The 19,779-nt window shown below is 38.8% G+C and overlaps 1 protein-coding gene across 1 annotated transcript; it reads left to right on the forward strand.

The window, feature by feature from the left end:
- The first annotated feature begins 18,891 nt into the window (after positions 1 to 18,891).
- Positions 18,892 to 19,545, forward strand: LOC149170106 (uncharacterized). The gene has a single exon (XM_089425447.1). The coding sequence runs from the start codon at positions 18,892 to 18,894 to the stop codon at positions 19,543 to 19,545; it is 654 nt and encodes a 217-aa protein (XP_089281573.1).
- The last annotated feature ends 234 nt before the right edge of the window (positions 19,546 to 19,779 follow it).

The following is a 19,779-nucleotide window of genomic DNA, read 5'->3' on the forward strand; positions in this document are numbered from 1 at the left end:
CAGTTGTATCTGCCCCACCACAGATCAACTACGTGGCCACCTATCCCATGCCTGGATCCAGTGATGCCGCCATCGTGCATAGTGTCCTGGGGGCATTGGGCCCTGACTTCCAAGATGTTTCCCTTCCACCGGGAGTGGCAATCTTGCAAGCCCCAACTTTCTATTCATTATGATGAAGTTCGGGTGGAGCATAGTTCCTTTTCAGTGTCAAGCTCCTTAAAAAATGAAACTAGGTATCGGAGCATAGTTCTTTTCCTATGTCAAGCTCTTTTAAAAAATGAAACTAGGTCTGGTCGGAGCATAGTTCCTTTCCTGTGTCAAGCTCCTTAAAAAATGAAACTGGATCTGACCGAGGATAGTTCTGATCTTGTGTCGACCTCATTAAAAAACGAAACAAGGAGTCGAGCATAGTTCCTGATCTTGTGTCAAACTCGTTAAAAAATGAAACAAGGGTTATGAGGATAATTCTTTTACTGTGTCAACCTCATTGAAAAATGAAACAACCCCTTTTCCCAATTGAGTCTTTGATTAAGATCTCGTAAAATCCAAGTCGAGTCTTTCCAAGCTCTCGAAAGTGAACCTTCATTCCATCCACTTTGTTGAATGCAATGAAGCTTGGGGGGCATGTACCTCGATTTGCGCCATTATGTTGGGGGCATGCGAACTTATAACAAGCATAGTTTTTCGTTTCAAGCTTGTGTAAACATGAAACTGAATCCAAGTAGAGTTCTCCATGGTTCAAGCTTGTGTAAAAATGAACCCATACCCGATTTACATCTCGTGATTGCCATGTTTATTCGCTGAATTCTGCTAAGATGAGCCTTGGTTGTTTCATTCCATTGCTACCATCCCTTTGGCCAATCATATGCTCTCACTTGGTTGTTTATCCTTTCCTGAGGAACCGCAGCGATGAGTGGTTTTGTTAGCCAGCCTCTTGACCATTACATGTTTTGAGCAGTTCCTCCATTGCCGAAACCAGTTGCTACCCTTTATACCACTCGTTCCTCCAGGACGAGTCTCCTTTTAAGCTCTTTTCTGACTCGTAAAAAGTGAAAAGGTTGCCGAGTATTTTTCCCTTTTTGACTCGTTAAAGAGAATAAAAATGGAGGTCTGCTTTCAGCTCTTTTCCGACCATTTAAAGACGAAAAGATAGCCGAGCTTCCTTTCGGCTCGTTAAAAGGAATGAGAGGCGGTCACTTTTAAAGCTCTTTTTTCGACCGTTTAACTTAAAAAGATTGCCGGGTGTTTGTCGTTTCGCACTCGTTATTGGCTCCAAAATGATGTACTTCTGACCGCTTTTCTACTTTTTTCGGGTCGAAGTCACTATTTACAAAAAATACTCCTCGATCATACTGGTCGGGCGGTTCTTTCGAGCATTGTTTTATACTTTTTCGGGCTCGGGAGACACAACTTTACGAAAAAGGACCCCCCTGGAGTTTTCTTTTCTGCTGTCTTTTCAGACTCTCTAAACAAGAAAAGACGCCGAGTTCTTCCTTTGTCAGACTCGTTAAAACTTAATGACATCGGGCATCGTCGAAATGACACTTCTTCAAGCATATGCTATCCCCGTCAAGCTTGTCATCCAAAAATAATCGGGGTACCTGCCAGAAATGGTGGGGAAAATGGAACTGTAATCATAGTCGTGTCGGCAGTATGTCGCTCTTGAACATGGCACTCCTCTGCTTCGTGTCTAGGTGGGACCATCTCATCTTGTTTTTCACTGGCCTCCGTGGGTTTGGGTTATCCTATTTGACCTCTCATCTGCTCATTGCCTTGTCACCATGACCCCGGCTCATTTGATGTCAAATACTGCCAAGTCCGCTATCGTGCCGCCGATATGTTCAAGAGAAGTTGACCTCTGCAGAGTTACAACCTACCCTTGATGCCTCACATACTTCTGATTCATCACACTAATCTTCCTTTGTCTCATGTCGATGATGTGGGAAACATTATGGCCCACCTTCGATCAAGGTTACCTCCTATCGACTTCAGCTCATTATCCAGGACGGTGACTTAGAGACCCCTTCCAGGTGCCTTAGAGCCTGCATGCCTCAATGGCAGGTTCTTCGTGTTCGACGTGAGGTTTTCATCATTGGCCTCCGATCGAATGATTCCGCGGGTGTTCGACGCCAGCTCATTGATTCGCATGCCGTGGATTGTACCTATAGTACCTTGAGGACCATTGTCATTATTGGTGGCCCCTCTCGCGTCTGTTAACAGTTTTCATCATTGACTGGTAATCAGACGATGTTCATGCATGTTCGACTTCAGCTCATGTATTCACATGCTTGAACTTGTACTTTGTTCGGATTGGGATGGAGCGCAAGACCCTGGTTCTAGCCTGTTGTGAGCCAGGTTGCGATTTTTGTGGATTGATATTACATGACTCGTTGATGGATGGCTGCGACCATACCTGAGTCTTTTAGGATGGCTGCGACCATACCTTATTATCATCATGGTCTCTTCAGCTGGGTGGCTGCGTCCATACCACAGACCTTTCTTCATATGTCTTTTGGATGGCTGCGCCCATGCCTAGACTACATGTAATCAAGCTATCAGTTGTACATACGTGCAAGTCCTTCCTGGTGGTGTTCCAGTTCGACAGTTTTGTAAAGCATTTCACCCCTCCCACTCTCTCGGGCTTCATGCTTTAGGGGGCATTTGTTACACAGCAATTTTTCACTGTCATCCAGTCAGTATCCCTACTGTGTCATAAAATCAAACTCATGCTCTCTGAATTGGCCAAATGACCCTCTTTCCTAAGGTTAACTGCATCAGCACGTCTGTTATTAAAATATCCGCGCTGACTGGCGGCTCATAGTGTATCCAATGTGCTGCCAGCGCGGAAGCACATTACTTTTCCGCGCTGGTCGCATTTTATGAGCCAGCGCACCTCTCCTTTGACTTGGGTCGCGCTGACATGACTTTCCTAGTTATTGAGGTGCGACGTCAGCGCGTCAGTTCCCTTATAATCCGCGCTGATCCTGTTTGGGCGAATTTGTTCTAACAACCAGCCTTCCAGATGACTCCAGACCTGGTTGTTGGCCTTGTGAGTATCGCCCTCCCTTCTATGGCATGTCTGTTCGTCATATGGGCCACCTTTCTTGGAGATAAGCTTATCCTTCCACCCTCCATGGAGACTCTTTCTCCTATATATTCCTCCACCAATACCATCAGCAGCTAGTTTTTGGACAACAAGGAATTCATAGTGTTTTTGCGTGCTGCTAATAGGTAGTTGGTGTGATAAAGTGTGGATTGCTAGAGAGCTTAGGGAAGGTTGTGAAGTCTTAGAGTTTTGTGTGAGAGAGAGTTGCTTGACTTGGGAGATCCACTTCTATGGGTGAATGCTTATGAGACTTGCTGGCTGGACCCTCTTGAGAAGGACTCAGCGTCAAAACATTGGTTGTATCTTTCTCTGATTATTGATTAATAATAGATGACTACTGTTATGGTTCCATTCTCATTTGTCTATGCAATGGTTAAATGTGAATTACATCCTTTCTGACTGATGTATAATTTCTTTTATTAGATTTCACGCTTGTGTTTGTCTTTCTCTTCGTGTGTGCAGGTATCTATTCATGGAGATCGTGGAAGATTGTGACCGGCCAGGGCGAAGGAGCGAGAGCGGCATTTCTCCATCAAACAATAGCATTGGAATCCAAGTAGGTGTTCATTGCCTCTCTTTTAATTGCAATTAGGAACTTGCACAGTAGCATTGATTGATTGTTGCTAGACCCATTCTGGGCTAGTAGGGATCGCCTCTATCCGTAGAGGGGATTTACCTCTCCAACAATAGGAATCCCCCCTTCAAGATGTGGAATCTGATTATCAAATTCTTGAAATTATTTTTCATTTGCAAATCTATCCAAGCGATCAATTTTCTACTCAACAACATTGTCATTTTTGGATGATTCAAGAAAGATTACATCTCTAGATACAACAAACTTTTTATTGACTTCATCATAGAGACAGTATTATTTGGAGGTGTTTCAATACCCCAGGTAGATACACTTATGACTCCTTGCACCAAGTTTGTTTCTATGTACCTTTGGTGTCAGGGCATAACAAGTGGAACCAAAGAACTTGAGATGCTTTACCGAAGTAATGTGCCCATACCACATTTCATAAGGAGTCTTGTTTCTAATAGCATTAGATGGACAACTATTCTTTACATATACATCACATAGAACTGCATCAGCCCAAAACATCAATTTTACATTCTTGAAAAACATCATGGAGCACACCATATTTAATATTGTCTATTCATTCTTTCAACTACCCCATTTTGTTGGCGATTATAAAGCACAGTTGTTTGATGTTTGCCCATGTTGGCGAAGATATTTTCCAAATTCATTTGAAGTGTATTATTTTCCATTATCAGTGCGAATAGAGCCCATATGAGATTGTGCATCATTTTCAATCCATGTATGAAAGTTCTTGAATGTTTAAAAAGCATCAGATTTGTTCTTCAATAAATAAACCCAACACATTCTGGTGTAGTCATCAATAAATGTCATCATATATTTATTTCCATTTGCAGAAGGAACAGTCATTGGACCACATAAATATGAATGAATGAGTTCAAGTTTTCTATGTGCTCTGGAATGTGAATCATCAAAAGAGTGTTTGCTATGCTTTCCTAGAATGCAATCATCACATTGCTTAAGTTTCCTATGAATTGTAGGAAAACCAATAACATCGTTTTTCTTCAACAAGCGGATGTTGTCATAGTTCAAGTTTCCAAATCTAGCATGCCATAATAAACTTGATGGAAATGTACCTTCATCATAATGAGAATTGTATGAGAAATTTTGTGTACAAGCATAACCAATTCTACATGAGTCTTCACATATGATCATTTCAGATCATATTTCCAAGACCAAGGAAAATCAGCGTCATGACAAGTGAGTGGTTTGATGCTTTTCCCACCTCAATCTTGCCATCAAACATGTGAATTGAGTGTCCTTGCTGGTGGATGTGGGCCAAGGACAACAAGTTTCTCCTTAGCTATGGGAGATATAAAGCATGATGCAAAAGAAAATCTAGAAGACCAGGCAATTTAAGCCTAATTGTGCCAAGCCCTGATGGCTTGAGTTTTGATTTGTCTGCAAAGTATACTTCTCCATCAACATTGTCAGTAAATTCTTCAAAAAAATCTCTTCTAAAAGTCATGTGGCAAGTTTCTCCTGAATCAAGCAACCAATCATTTTCCCAAGAAGCAAGTGAAGCATTAAATAAGTCTTCATTTACTCCAATATTACAGTGTGCACAACATAGTGAGCGCATTCAGGTGCTTTACCTTTCTCTTTGTCATTAGTTTTACCTTTGGGTTGTTTTCTTTCCTGATCAATTTTTTCCCAAGGAAACTTACATGTGGATGCATCATGTGATCCATCTCTATTGCAAAATATGCAATGCAAATATGACTTTTCTCCTTGAGAGTGTCTGCCCCCCCTGCCTCTAAATTTATTCTTCCTCTTCCTCTTCCACCACCTCTTCCTCTAGAAGAATATTGAGCAAGATTATTCTCTCTATGTGTAAGACACACCATCTCTTCAGAAGACTGAGGAGCTGTCTTCTTCCAAAAATATTTCTCTCTTTCAACAAATTTTTTCACAAGGGAGTCAAAGGTAATTTCTTTTAGGTTCCCATTTGCTTGCAATGACTCAAGATAATTTGAGTAAGTGGGATAAAGTGCCTTGAAAAAAACTATGAGAGGAATGTCCAGTTCAACATTAGTGACTTTGATATCATGCATAATAGATTTTACTTTTGATGCAAGAGAAAGAGGATCGTCATTTTGTATTTCAAGGCTGGACAATTTAATCATGAGTTGAACAACTTCAAGTGCAGAGTGTGAGTCATAGAGTTCCTTCAGTTTTTGTAAGGCTTTGAAAGCATTTGCAAATGGCAAAATATGATGAGTCACCTATTCATTTACTAATGTTTCAATCAAGGCATAAGCCTTGCTCTTCTTATTTTCCCAAATGGTGAATTCCTTGTCTGAGGTAGGATGTTCTAGTTGTTTGTTTCTGTCTCCAACACACACCCCTTTCCACAACTCATTAAAAATGAGAGTGTGTTTGATTTTCTGCGATCATTCTGGATAGTTCTCCTTCCCGGTGAGAACCACTCCCACAATTGATATCAATGAAAGAATTTTAAAAATCTGTGTACTATAAAAAAAAATATACTTCTGCTGCCAAGAAATAGGACTTCGAGTGGTAGTTTTGTAAAAACTTACAATTCTGATATAAATATATATCAGAGGTTTTATATAAGGGAGGGAGGTTTTTGATACAATGAGTTATGGAGAGTGTTTATGCAACGTGCCACTATTATATAGTGTGGGATATATATATATATATATATATATATATATATATATCAACATTGTTTTAAATTGCAAAACACATAGTATAACATGCCCAGATAACACACAATATAACGATGTATGAGAGGTGTATGAGCAGAAATAACAACGATATTTGAGGTTTTCGGAGTGTTGTTGGTATGGGAGGTGAATTAGAGTAGAGATGGTTCGTTTCGTGCCCCACGTTGGGTGCCTATGGTATGGAGTTAGCGCAGAGCGGTGGGACCTCCAGACAACATATAAGAGGAGAGAGGATTTTTATGAGCAGATTGTGTATGCAGTGTTATGAAACCAGCTCAAGAAAAGATAGAAAAGATAGATCAACGCCTTATAATTCAGCCTCTTCGAGGGGGCAACCTCCTTTACATTACATAAATGAACAATTCTTGGATGATACAAATGACAAAACCTCCTTTCTATATATAGGAGTCTAAGGAGTCACAATATAATCTAGCCGACCTAACAATAATAATATAAAGCCACAAAAATAACAATAGAGGGATTCTATGGGGCACAGAAATAACAATATGGGGGTAATAGGGGCACAACAATATAAATAAGGGGTATAACTACAATAGTAATGGGGTAATCACTAGTATTATAGGGACCCAACATGCCCCTCTCCTTCAAAAAAGTGTTGTCCTCAACGCTTGAGCAGTTCTGGATACTTCTGCATAAAATTCTCATCCTCCCATGTGGAATCTTCAGCGGATAAGTTCTTCCACTTGATAAGATACTCTGAAATTGATCGATTTCGTAGCTGTCGAGTTCTTGTTTCTGTGACTGCTTCCGGTTCCAATATAATTTTTCCTTCTTCGTCAAGTTCTGGCAATATTGTTTGAACTGGGAGCTTGTCGCCTATAACCTTCTTTAAACATGAAACATGGAAAACTGGGTGCAATCGAGAAGCTGCAGGAAGCTCCAATTTGTATGCCATAGTACCAATCTTTTCCAACACCTTGTACGGACCATAATACTTTGGTGATAATTTATTATCCTTCTTAGCTTGCTTTAGGGACATTTGCTTATATGGTTGTAGCCGTAGGAATACCCAATCACCTACATCAAAACTTCTTTCACTGCGATGTTGATCTGCCTGTTGTTTCATTCTATTTTGTGCCAACACGAGGTTATCCTTTAAGAGTTGGAGGACTTGTTGTTGATGTTCGATGTGATGTTCCACTGCCTGAACCTTAGAATTTTCTCTTAAATATGATGTGATGGATGGTGGTTGATACCCATAAAGTGCCATAAATGGGGTCATTTTTGTTGCTGTATGGAAGGAAGTGTTATACCACCATTCAGCCAGAGGCAACCATTTGACCCATTGTGTCTGTTTATCAGATACAAAGCAACGAAGATATCCTTCCAAACATTTGTTTACTATCTCAGTTTGCCCATCAGATTGAGGATGATAAGATGAGCTATGAGCTAACTGAGTACCAAGACAAGAAAATAATTCTGTCCAAAAATTTCCAGTGAAAATGGGATCTCTGTCACTTACAATAATCTTTGGGTTTCCATGTAGCTTTTGAACTGTTTCCATAAATGCAGTAGAAACTGTACTGGCTTTAAATGGATGTGATAATGCACAAAAGTGTGCATACTTGGTAAGTCTGTCAACTACCACCATGATGACACTCTTTCCCTCAGACTTGGGTAAACCTGTGATAAAATCCATTGAAACCTCCTCCCAACGTTGGCTTGGAATGGATAAAGGTTGTAATAGACCCGGTGTCTTAATTGTTTCAACTTTATTTTGTTGGCAAACCAAACATTCCGCCACAAACTTTTGAATATCTGATTTAAGGCCATCCCAAAAAAATTCCTTCTTAACCCTGTGGTAAGTTTTTAAAAATCCTGAGTGCCCTCCTAAGGGAGAAGTGTGCAATTCCATAAGAATCTTTTGTTTTAGCTGGGAATTCTTACAGAGGTATAAGCGATCTTTGTACCATAACGAATCATTTTTCCAGCTAAATGTATCAGAAGTACTGGAATCTTGTTGTAGCTTTCGAATAAGTGCCCACACTTCTTCATCATTCTTCCATTCCTCCTTTGCTTCGTTTATCCAATCTGGTTGGATAATAGAAATGGCACACAACAATGCTTCCACATCCTCATCCTTTCTTGAGAGTGCATCTGCCACCACATTTTGCTTCCCTTTTTTGTAGATGATTTCAAAGTCATAACCCAACATCTTTGTGACCCACTTTTGTTGCTCTTCAGAGGATAATCTTTGTTCTAAAAAGTATTTAAGGCTATCATGATCCGTTTTTACCTTGAAGTGTCTTCCCATTAGGTAGGGTCGCCATTTCTTAAGTGCATGGAGTATTGCCAACATTTCCTTCTCATAAATAGCTTTGCTTAAAAACTTTCCCTTGATTGGACGACTTTCAAAAGCAATGGGTCTTTCATCTTGCATTAGAACAGCACCAATTCCATTTCCTGAAGCATCACATTCCACAATAAAGGTTTTTGTGAAGTCCGGTGTAGCTAAGACCGGTGCTTGGCACATTGCCTCTTTAAGATGTTCAAAGGCCTTTGTTGCTTTCGGAGTCCATGAAAATGAATCTTTCTTCAATAATGTTGTTAGAGGTGCTGCTATTCTCCCATAATTCTTAACAAACTTGCGATAATACCCTGTCAACCCAAGAAATCCTCGCAGATGCTTTATGGATGTGGGGATTTTCCATTCCTTAATGGCTTTAATTTTGCTAGGGTCTACCTTAACTCCTTCATGAGATACAATATGACCCAAATATTCCACCTCCTGGACTCCAAAGAAACATTTGGATCTTTTTGCATATAATTGTTTCTCCTCCAATAGTTGTAGCACCTTGTCAACATGTTCAACATGATCCTTCCAAGACTTGCTGTAGATTAGTATATCATCAAAAAATACTAACACAAATTTTCTAAGGAATGGTTTGAAAATTGAATTCATCAAACCTTGAAATGTTGAAGGTGCATTGGTAAGGCCAAAAGGCATGACCAAAAATTCATAATGACCCTCATGAGTTCTAAATGTCGTTTTCGGAATGTCTTCAATCTTCATTCTGATTTGATGATATCCCGAACGAAGATCCAACTTGGTGAAGTAAATTGATCCATGCAATTCATCCAGTAATTCATCAATGACAGGAATGGGGAACTTATCTTTAATAGTGAGCTTGTTGAGCTCCCTATAATCTGGACACATGCGCCATGATCCATCCTTCTTGTGCACCAATACTACTGGAGCTGAGAAAGAACTTTGACTCGGTTGAATTATACCAGCCTCTAGCATTTCTGCAACCATACGTTCAATTTCACTTTTTTGGACATATGGATATCTGTACGGCCTGATGTTTGGAGGAACACTTCCTGGAATCAGATGAATAGCATGATCATGATCACGCATAGGTGGGAGACCTTTGGGAGTCTCAAATACCTTGGAATGATTGTCCAGGACTTTTTGGAGATCTGGAGAAATAGATGATTCCAATGTGGAAACATCTAGCGAACATAATTGTGCAATTACACCTCTTTGCTCCTTTTTTAGAAGCTTTGTCATGCCATTAGAGCTGATTATCTTTCCTGGTTTCCCTGCAATACCCCTTAATTCAACTTCCTTTCCTTCCACAGAAAATTTCATGAAAAGTTCTTGAAAATTAAAAGCTATTGTACCCAAGGATTGTAGCCATTGGACTCCTAGTACAACATCAGCACCTCCCATTGGAATGGAAAGCATTGGGCTAGTCAATACATATTCTCCCATGGATAGCTTGATATTATGGCACTTTCCAGAACAATTTATTGTTCCTCCATTTGCAATCATCACTTGACACTCTGGTGCTGGATATAGGAAGCAATTCAATTCTTTTGCTACCCTACAATGAATAAAATTGTGGGTGCTTCCTGAATCAATCAACACTATTACCTTTTTCTTCTTGATTTGTCCTTCTATCTTGATGGTTTGAGGAGTGGTAATTCCCGCCAATGCATTACAAGATATGGTCGGATTTATTTGTTCTTCATCTAGGCTTTGTTCCTGGAATATATCCTCTTCTTTTGACCTTTCTTGCTCCTTTTCTTCTTCCTCTTCACAATCTATGTAGAATAATTTCTTCTCAGCACACTTATGACCTTTTGTGTATTTGCTATCACAATTGTAACAAAGCCCTTTTGCTCTTTTTTCTTCCAATTGTTGTGGTGTCAACCTTGTAGGTTGTGGAAGACTATGGGCAACAACACTTCCATCTTTATAGTTGTGAATGGTATGCTTCCTAGTTGCCATAATTTTGCTTTCCATTTTTCTTGCTAACCTGAATGCCTTCTCTAATGAATCAGGTTCCCAAAGGCGCACATCATGTTGGATATTATCCTTTAAAGACCCTATGAACACATCAATCCTATGCTCCTCTGGAATATCTTTTACCCTTATGTTCAATTTTTGGAACTCCTCAATGTGCTCCATTATTGAACCCTTTTGTTTGAGACTTATCAATTGGCTAAAAAAAGTGTTGCTTTTTGTATCCTCATAATGTGCTATCAATTCTTCCGTAAAAATTGCCCAAGTGATAAATTGTTTACGAGAACAAAGCCATTGATACCATACAAACTGATTTGGTTCCAAATATAAAGTTGCCATACGTACCTTTTGTGTGTTTTGCACATTATTGAGATCGAAGAATTGCTCCATCTGTAATATCCATGTGGCGGGATCCTTGCCATCAAACTTCCTCATATCGATTTTTGGAACATGGTGAGTCTTCGATCCAACATTAGAGTCTATGGAATCATGATTAACATTTCTTTTGTTCTCATCATGAGTTTCCTTTACTACCTTTTCACCATTAGTGACCCTTTCTTGTAGCAAGTTCTTCAATTCTTCCATGTCTGTCTTCAAATCTATCTTCAAATTTACCATCGAATCCTCCATCTTAGATTCCATGCCCTTTATCTTAGATTCCACACCATTTATCTTAGATTCCACGCCATTTATCTTAGATTCCATGCCATTTATCTTAGATTCCACGCCACTTATCTTAGCTTCTGTTAGCTTTTGTGAGTGTGACATTTGTTGCACTTGTTCTTGTAATTTTGATATATCATGTAGCATTTCTTCCTCTTCTTCATGAGTCATGCTAGAGCTTTCAGGTTCCTTACTAGGTGTTTGCATTTTCTTTCCTCGGGGCATCAGTTACCGATAATAATGCTTTACTATGCCCTTTGAATTCCGTTAAACCAAGCTTACATAAAAAATTAAAAAAAACTACACACCTTTTTTCACTTTATAGAAGCCTGATATTGAATCTGATGTATCTCTGTAATTTTGGATCATCCAGTTCTGAAATTGCTACCTGTAGTAGCCTTCTGTGTCCTCTTTCCAATGCCACAAGTCTGAGCCAAATTGGATTCTCCAAGGAAGAGTTATGTGAAATCTCCCACAGTGACTTGCTTTTAGACTGGTTCAGTAGAGCAAACTTGTACGACGTGCCACGAGTCACTGTTTCAACCTTTGAATCTGAAACACACATACAAGAAACTACAGTTCGTCCTCTTTCTGTACCTTCTTACGAAATTTCAATCCGATCCCCAGAGAGGAAGTTATGACGATTTTCCCCAGGTCACCTGTTTTGAATGTAATTCAGGAGTCTGCAAAAAGACCAACTTCCTCAGATCATATCTCCGCAAATATCACGCAAAAAGCTCTGAAATTCGGACCCAAGGTTCAGCGCAATTTCTTCTCAAATGGGTTTTTTTTGCAACTTCTGAAACATCACAGAAAAAAAGTTATAGCGAAAATGCCACGATGACCTGTTTGGAGCAGCGAAACCCTAGAATCCAAAGCTCTGATACCAAATGTTATGAAACCAGCTCAAGAAAAGATAGAAAAGATAGATCAACGCCTTAGAATTCAGCCTCTTCGAGGGGGCAACCTCCTTTACATTACATAAATGAACAATTCTTGGATGATACAAATGACAAAACCTCCTTTCTATATATAGGAGTCTAAGGAGTCACAATATAATCCAGCGGACCTAACAATAATAATATAAAGCCACAAAAATAACAATAGAGGGATTCTATGGGGCACAGAAATAACAATATGGGGGTAATAGGGGTACAATAATATAAATAAGGGGTATAACTACAATAGTAATGGGGTAATCACTAGTATTATAGGGACCCAACATGCAGAGAGCAGATTTGTATGAGCCCAGACAACAGAGAGCGGATTTGTATGAGATGAGACAACATTTGTATGGGCCAACTGTGTATGAGCCAACTATGTAGCAGAGAGTGTATTTAAAACTGGTATACGGAGAGTAGATTTAAAACTGAGAGCAGATTGAGATTTAATATACAAGACTGGGGGGACAGAGACAATGTTTTTTGCATTTGGACATTGGAGAGGTATTAACTGTGCCTAACATCCATTAACACATACACCAGGTAAGAATCTATAATAACGCAATACAATAACATTCACGATTTTTTTAAAACATTCCAGATTTATCTGACCACATACTAACACTTGAAACCATTGTGTCGAGGTAAGGTGTTGAAACTCGCCACACCAACCATATCATCTCTTAGAAAATCCCACACTTTTTCATTCCTTTCAGACCAAAGACAACAAACTCAATCTCCACACCGATCTTCAAATACGCCATCATAGAACTAGTGGTCATGTGCATTAGGGAGCCAGGGAGCGAGAATCACCCCAAGGTTGACGATGACAGGAATTTGGCATATTGCAGAAAATGACATAAGGGAGTTACAATGGTAGGAAAACTAAAAATGGAGCTGGCTCCGATACCATGTCAAGCCAGGAGGTAACTCCTCAAATGAGATTATGTTTATTCGTTTGGGCTATTCATAGTTATATACATGAGGGAGTGGCTGTTGAGTTTCATCTCCCGGTGACTCTTCATTTTCTCTTATTAATTGTTTACATTATTTACAATTTGTTCACCCAATCCCTATGATTAGGTGTCAACAATTTTGAACCTGACACGCCACTTGATATAGATTTCAAAACTTTCGCATTTTCTACTTATGCCTTCTTCCCATCCTAGTCTATTGGTAAAGGAGATGGGATGTTGTATCCTATGTAACTAATTGCTAAAATTAAACAACAAGAGACATTAGATAGTACTTCATTCTAATCTTATAGAATGCAAAATTTGTTCCATCAAAGTGCGTGAATTTAAGTGCTTCTTTACTAGCCATTGGAAAACCCTTCTTCTAGATGTTATGCTGATCCGAAGAATCTGGATCCGATACCAATTATTAGAAATACTAAGGGTGGTGGGGGGGGTGAACTAGTATTTCATCCAATTATTAATTTTTCCAATTAAAATATGTTACAATTATGAAATGTAAACCATATCAAGAAACAAGAATTTAAAAGGAAAAACCACTTGAATATTTTAATGATGAGTAAACCAATCCTCCTTGACAAATTCGAGTTTCAACTTACCAAATAAGGACACCAATCCTCTTGAACAAGCCATAGAACCAACCTAGAAAAAGAATGAGGACACCAATCATGTTTAGGCACCAACACGTCCACACTGCTCCAAAGTAGGTTCCAAAATAGGCTCCAAAATTGTTCATTTGTTTTCCAAAATAATCTCTAAGAACTTATCCAAAACAAGCTCCATGATAGGTTCTATAACAACTCCAAAATTTCTCCAAAAGCAGACTCCATAATTAGGCTGATAATAAGGCTGCAAATTGTTGGAAATCGAGAAATTTTTAACTTATCATTATATTTTTGTTTCCTTACTAATTACTTGTGAATATAGTTGGCTTCTTATTAATTTTAATATGTTTTTTTCATCAAACAATTACCAAAATATGAACATGAATATCACAAAAAAACAATGAACATAAGATATAGGCTCTAAACCAAGGGAAAACTAAGAAAATTCTCTTTTTTATAGAATTAGATAAAATGAGATATCTAAGACCCATAACAACGAAAAAAAATTCACCTCTAGATGCCAAGTCAAGCCTTTCTTATTTCCATCAGATCCATCAACAAGAGACCAACAAAAAGAGATGTACCAAGGCAGATCTTCCACAAACCCTAGCTCAAGAAGAAATTCTTTCTTTCAGACTTCAGCCCTCCACTTATCTCTATCCTTTCTGTAATATTTCAAACCACAAATCATCAAATGTGTGTGTTCAAATGAGCCTCATCTTCCCTCTATTTATATAGTTTAGAGGGGTGTGAATATACAATTCCATTGGGGCAAGGCCGACTTGGCACCTAGAGGGGTTTCTGTCCCAGAATTACATTTAAATTTTTTATTTTTATTTTACAATAGGTCCAAAATAGGACTTTGACTCTTTGACTCAAAAATTGGAAGCGTGAAGGATATGCTTTTCTAGAAAAATATAAATAAATATATATATATATATATATATATATATTCTTTTTCTTTTTACATAAAATACATAATGGTACGAATTATGAAGACCAAAATTAGTTACATTATCCAACACTCTGTCTTAACTAGGGAGGTATTCATAACTATACACCTAGTACATGGATATACTCAAACTGAAATATTCTCATAAGAAGAGTCAAATTTATAAACCATATTTAAGCATCAACATCATAACCAACATTATCAACATAGTAAGGCCTTTAACTGGCAAGCTCTATTTATATCAGAACATAATCCTGAGAGGCTTTACATGAGACACCAAACTACCTCTTAAGGCACATACCTGTTGGGGCAAAGTGATTGCCTGTAATTTAATTTGTCAACTTGGGGGTTTCGTAAACTTGTGAAGCATGCATGCACTGTATGTGCTAGAAATTGTCTTTCAGTTTAGATCAATCTAAATACAAAATAACGAAAACTAATTCATCTAATATATGAAATAAAATAATGAAAATGAAATTCAACTGACCTATGAAATCAAGTAACGAAAAGAAAGAAAACAAATTCAAAAGAAAATATAGCACGCGCAATCACACATGTAGGAATTGAAATTTTAATATAAGAAAACATTTCAAAGTATGTAAGAAAAAAAACAACTAATGTATACTTAGCTACTCCAGCATTCAATTATGAAGTGTTACCTTCTTGAGATGATGTGTAAGCAACTATCTATACTTTAACTTGTAATGTCCTAGAAAATCAAGTAAAGTGTGCAAAAAATAACTCAGTAATTGCATGTATTAAATATTCAACCATTCAATCTTGAAATATGATTAAATCAATTTCTTAGAATGATCTTTAGGAATATCAGTTAATGCAATTAAATGAGGATCTTAAAAGAAAATTTTAAAGAACAAAAAAGTAAAGCTTAATGATTGCATAGGTTGAACATTCAATCACCCAATTTGAAGTCACCTTCTTGGCCTGATATTTTATTCAATTATACAATGAATTGACAGTTTGATCTAAGAAAGTAAATAACAGAACATGAAAGGAAACTAAATAACTATGAGCTCTTGCCTCAAACTTAATCCAATTGGAAAATAATAAATCTTTCCTATTGAATTGTTTTTAGAAAATTAAATATTACATAGTCATTCTAAAACTAATACTAAGAAAGCAAATGAACTTTAATCTATAAAAACAATTAAATCTCTCACATTTTAGGTAGCTTATCTAAAAGTGTGAGAGATGGTAAATCGATATGCTCCATATGTAAGCAAAACCAAGTCAAAATGAAGGAACATTCATGAGTAAGGTGCCACAATCTAATTCTGTATTCAAAGCTTGAGCATAACTCCAATTTTACACATAAAAATGATAGGAGAAAACTTCCCCTATTTATACAAAAATATGAGAAGCTATCTCATTAATGAGAGTCCATGAATCTCTCCCTATATCTATAGAGTTACAATCAAAATAGGAAATGATAAGACACATGTCTTCTTAGAGTTTCAATACAAATAGGAAATGAGACACATATCCTCATGATCCCATGATCTTCTCCATTCAAATTCGAATTTGGCCTTAGGAGGCCACATAAGGGTCTTTTAGAAGCTTCCTTTTGACCTACACATGTCAACAATCTCATCCCACTTGTTAGGTATAAGCATATGCACATTATTTTCTAATTTTTAACCATAAATTCACTTAAAAATGCTAAGAATTAATAAAGTTTGGAAAAACATAAATGTGACCCAATAATGATAATGGTAAGGTAAATGTAATGAAATGGAGGTAAATGTAATGAAATAGAGGTGGAGTGAAGGTGACAATATGGAAATATAAGTGAAAATGTAATGGAAGTGAATGACAATTTCAAGGCCCAACAATACCCCATCCATATGTTCACTAGGTATGTCCTTTTAAGAATATTCTTATCTTGGATTATCCATCCTCAAATAATTCTAGTCCTCTTCGACCACTATTATCTTGAATACTTGTCTAATCTGATGGGCTTCCAAATTAGACATAAATTAAGGCCTATATAACCTTTATTAGGCACATGAAAGCTATATTAAACCTCTCCTTCTACACTTAATAATGTTTTTTAGTGAATTTAGTGCATGTTTACTCATATTTAGACACCATGACTTTACGGGTGATGGGGAATGGAGGCTCTGCTCTCTAGGGTTTCGGCGATCTCTGCAACGGCAAGTCTCTCCAGACAGCTGCAGACCTACTAACACTAACGAACCTCATGAATCCCCCCCAGGGGGAGGGCACAGCGCCTCCCCCAATGGACGATGAAGAGCGGCAAAAGAATAAGGAAGGCGACAAATCAAAGGATCAGAGTGAGAACAGCACGGATCTGAACTCACAAAAGGCAAAACAGGATAACAAAGAACAACCCAAGGTCAGCTCGACAACATGCAAGCCCGTGGCTACTGAACGTCTGAAAGTAGTACTTCCAAGCCACCAAATCAATGCTCAGATACAGTATATGAGGGACCATGCTCTGATAGGCAAGTTCATAGGACTTTGGCCGACTGAGAAGGCATTGCATGGATGGATAACAGTGAAATGGAACCCAAAAGGACATATCACCCTACAGCTGGGGCCTAAAGGGTTCTTCACAACCATTTTTAACTGCCTGGAAGACCGGAACAGGGTTCTGGATGGAGGGCCCTATTTCTTCAATGCCACCGGCCTGTTTCTCAGAGGCTGGGTAGAGCGCTTCAACCCTGATAAGGAGGATCTTAGTTGGGCTCCAGTCTGGATTCGATTGTACTCGCTTCCCGTGGAGTATTGGGATGAAACTTCTCTACAAGAAATTGGTAGTGCTCTGGGTGAATTTATAAAAGTTGCAGAGGAAACAAAAATCTGAAGATATACCTCCTACGCATGAATTTGCGTCTACATGCACCTCAACAAGGCCCTTCCGGATGCGGTAAGTTTATTCCATGACGATGTTGAATGGGTTCAGTTGATTGATTATGAACATGTGCCGTTTAGGTGCAGAAGATGTCATGCCCTGGGTCACTTATTCAGGGACTGTCCTTTATCTCAAAAACCCTCATTCCCAGCTGGACCAGATATGCCTGAGGCTGATGGCTTTACCAAAGTGGCCAGTCAAAGGAGAAGCCACAAGAAATCAGCTTCAAATTCCAAAATGCCTCAACCCAGCTCATCCAAGCCTTCAACGAGCAACAGCTTTGAAGCATTAGCTCGTCAAAATGACCCTAGCTCTGAAATTCCTGCTCCCCCAGAGAAGGAGGCAACGAAGAACAAACAATCGAAGCATGTAGATTCCAAGTCGCTCCAAGAAGATCCTCTACCCAATGATACCTCCTCCTCAGATAAGCACAAGATCCCAGCATGGAATACTCAAGGAATGGAGGTAGACAACTTACAATCTGATTCTAGAATAGCAGAAGAACTAACTAAAGAATTAAATGAATCTCAGCACATGGAGGAGGAACCCGAAAGTATAGATATTGGGGAACTAGACATTCTGGGCCTAGAGCAGGCATGTAGAACAAAAAATTTTGACAAAATTCCAGACCGACAACTAGAGAATCTGGAGGAGGTCCTTTCATGGGCACAAAGGCAAAAGTCTTTAGGTATTCAGACTGGCAGCCCCTGGGATGGGAGATTCATTACCAAAGATAACAAAAAGCGTGGAAGGAAAACAGACCTCCAACGAACAATCAGAATAGGAGAAATGTTAGTGGAGTCAGGCAGGTACTCCAAGCTAACAAAGTACTATAACTCCCTTCATAATCCTTCCCAATGAAGTTAATATCATGGAATATCAGAGGGCTCAATGGCCCAGGGAAAGGTAGACTACTTAAAAACATGATTATGCAAGAAAAACCACAAATCCTTTTCTTGCAAGAAACCAAATGCAATTCAAGCGCTCTGGAAAGAATTGCAGCAAAAGTTTGGCCAGGAGGTCTCACCGCTGCCATGGATGCTAATGGGGCATCTAGAGGCCTTGCAATCTTATGGGACGCCTGAGCTATTAGGCTCAACAACATCCATGCAAATAAGAATTTCATCCAAGCAATTTTTCACATCATAGGGACAAATATACACGGGCTTTTAACCAATGTGTATTTCCCCCAGGAGGCTATGCATAAAGCAGAAATCCTGAACACCCTCTCAGCTATCAACACTGATAGGCCGCACCCATTATGGATTTCAGGGGGCAATTTCAACATGATCACTAGGCTGGAAGAAAAAAGGGGAGGCAGGAACAAAGGAAATCAGGAAGGGAAACCCCTAAAAGACTTTATTCAGAACAACTGGCTTATTGACCTGCCTTTCAATAATGGACTCTTTACTTGGAGCAACAAAAGAGCAGGGCTGCATCAGATCGCCTCCCGTTTGGATAGATTCTTGCTTTCAGACAACGCTATTCATATTGGAGGAGACTTTGCTGCTTCCATCTTGCCTTACTCGGGATCTGATCACTGGCCAATCTCCCTTCAATGGACTCATCCTGGCAACACGATCCGAAGACCATTTCGCTTCGAGGCTTTCTGGATGTCCCATCCGGATTTCAACAACTTAATTAACTCAGAATGGAACAATTTCTCCCCTCCAAGTGGTTCAAAGATGTTTCAATTTCAGCAGAAGCTCAAGCATCTCAAAGGCAAGATCAAACATTGGAATCACACTTCTTTTGGTAATATTTTCCAGGCTCAGAACGCCCTCGATCAAGATATGAAACTTCTGCAGCAGAGGATTATCATTGAAGGCCGTTCCGATGACCTGTCAAAATAGGAAAAAGTTCTTGAGGCGCAAATCATAGAGAGGGCTAAACAGGAAGAAACGTTATGGAGGCAAAAATCAAGAATAAGATGGCTTAAGGATGGCGAAAAAAACATAAATTTTTTTCATAGTACCACAATCCAACGCAAAATGCATAACAACATAACTCACATTCAAAATGAGTAGGGGGCTAAGGTAGAAACATATGAAGAAATTGAAAGCGAAATACTAAACTATTTCAAGCAA

This window comes from Pinus tabuliformis, chromosome 4_2, assembly GCF_031772625.1.
Source record: "Pinus tabuliformis cultivar Carrire ecotype Pingquan chromosome 4_2, CPIR1, whole genome shotgun sequence".
NCBI lineage: Eukaryota > Viridiplantae > Streptophyta > Pinopsida > Pinales > Pinaceae > Pinus > Pinus tabuliformis.

Excerpts from the sequence above, each read along its gene's own strand:
- LOC149170106 (XM_089425447.1), top strand. The coding sequence starts at position 18,892 with ATGCATAAAGCAGAAATCCTGAACACCCTCTCAGCTATCAACACTGAT.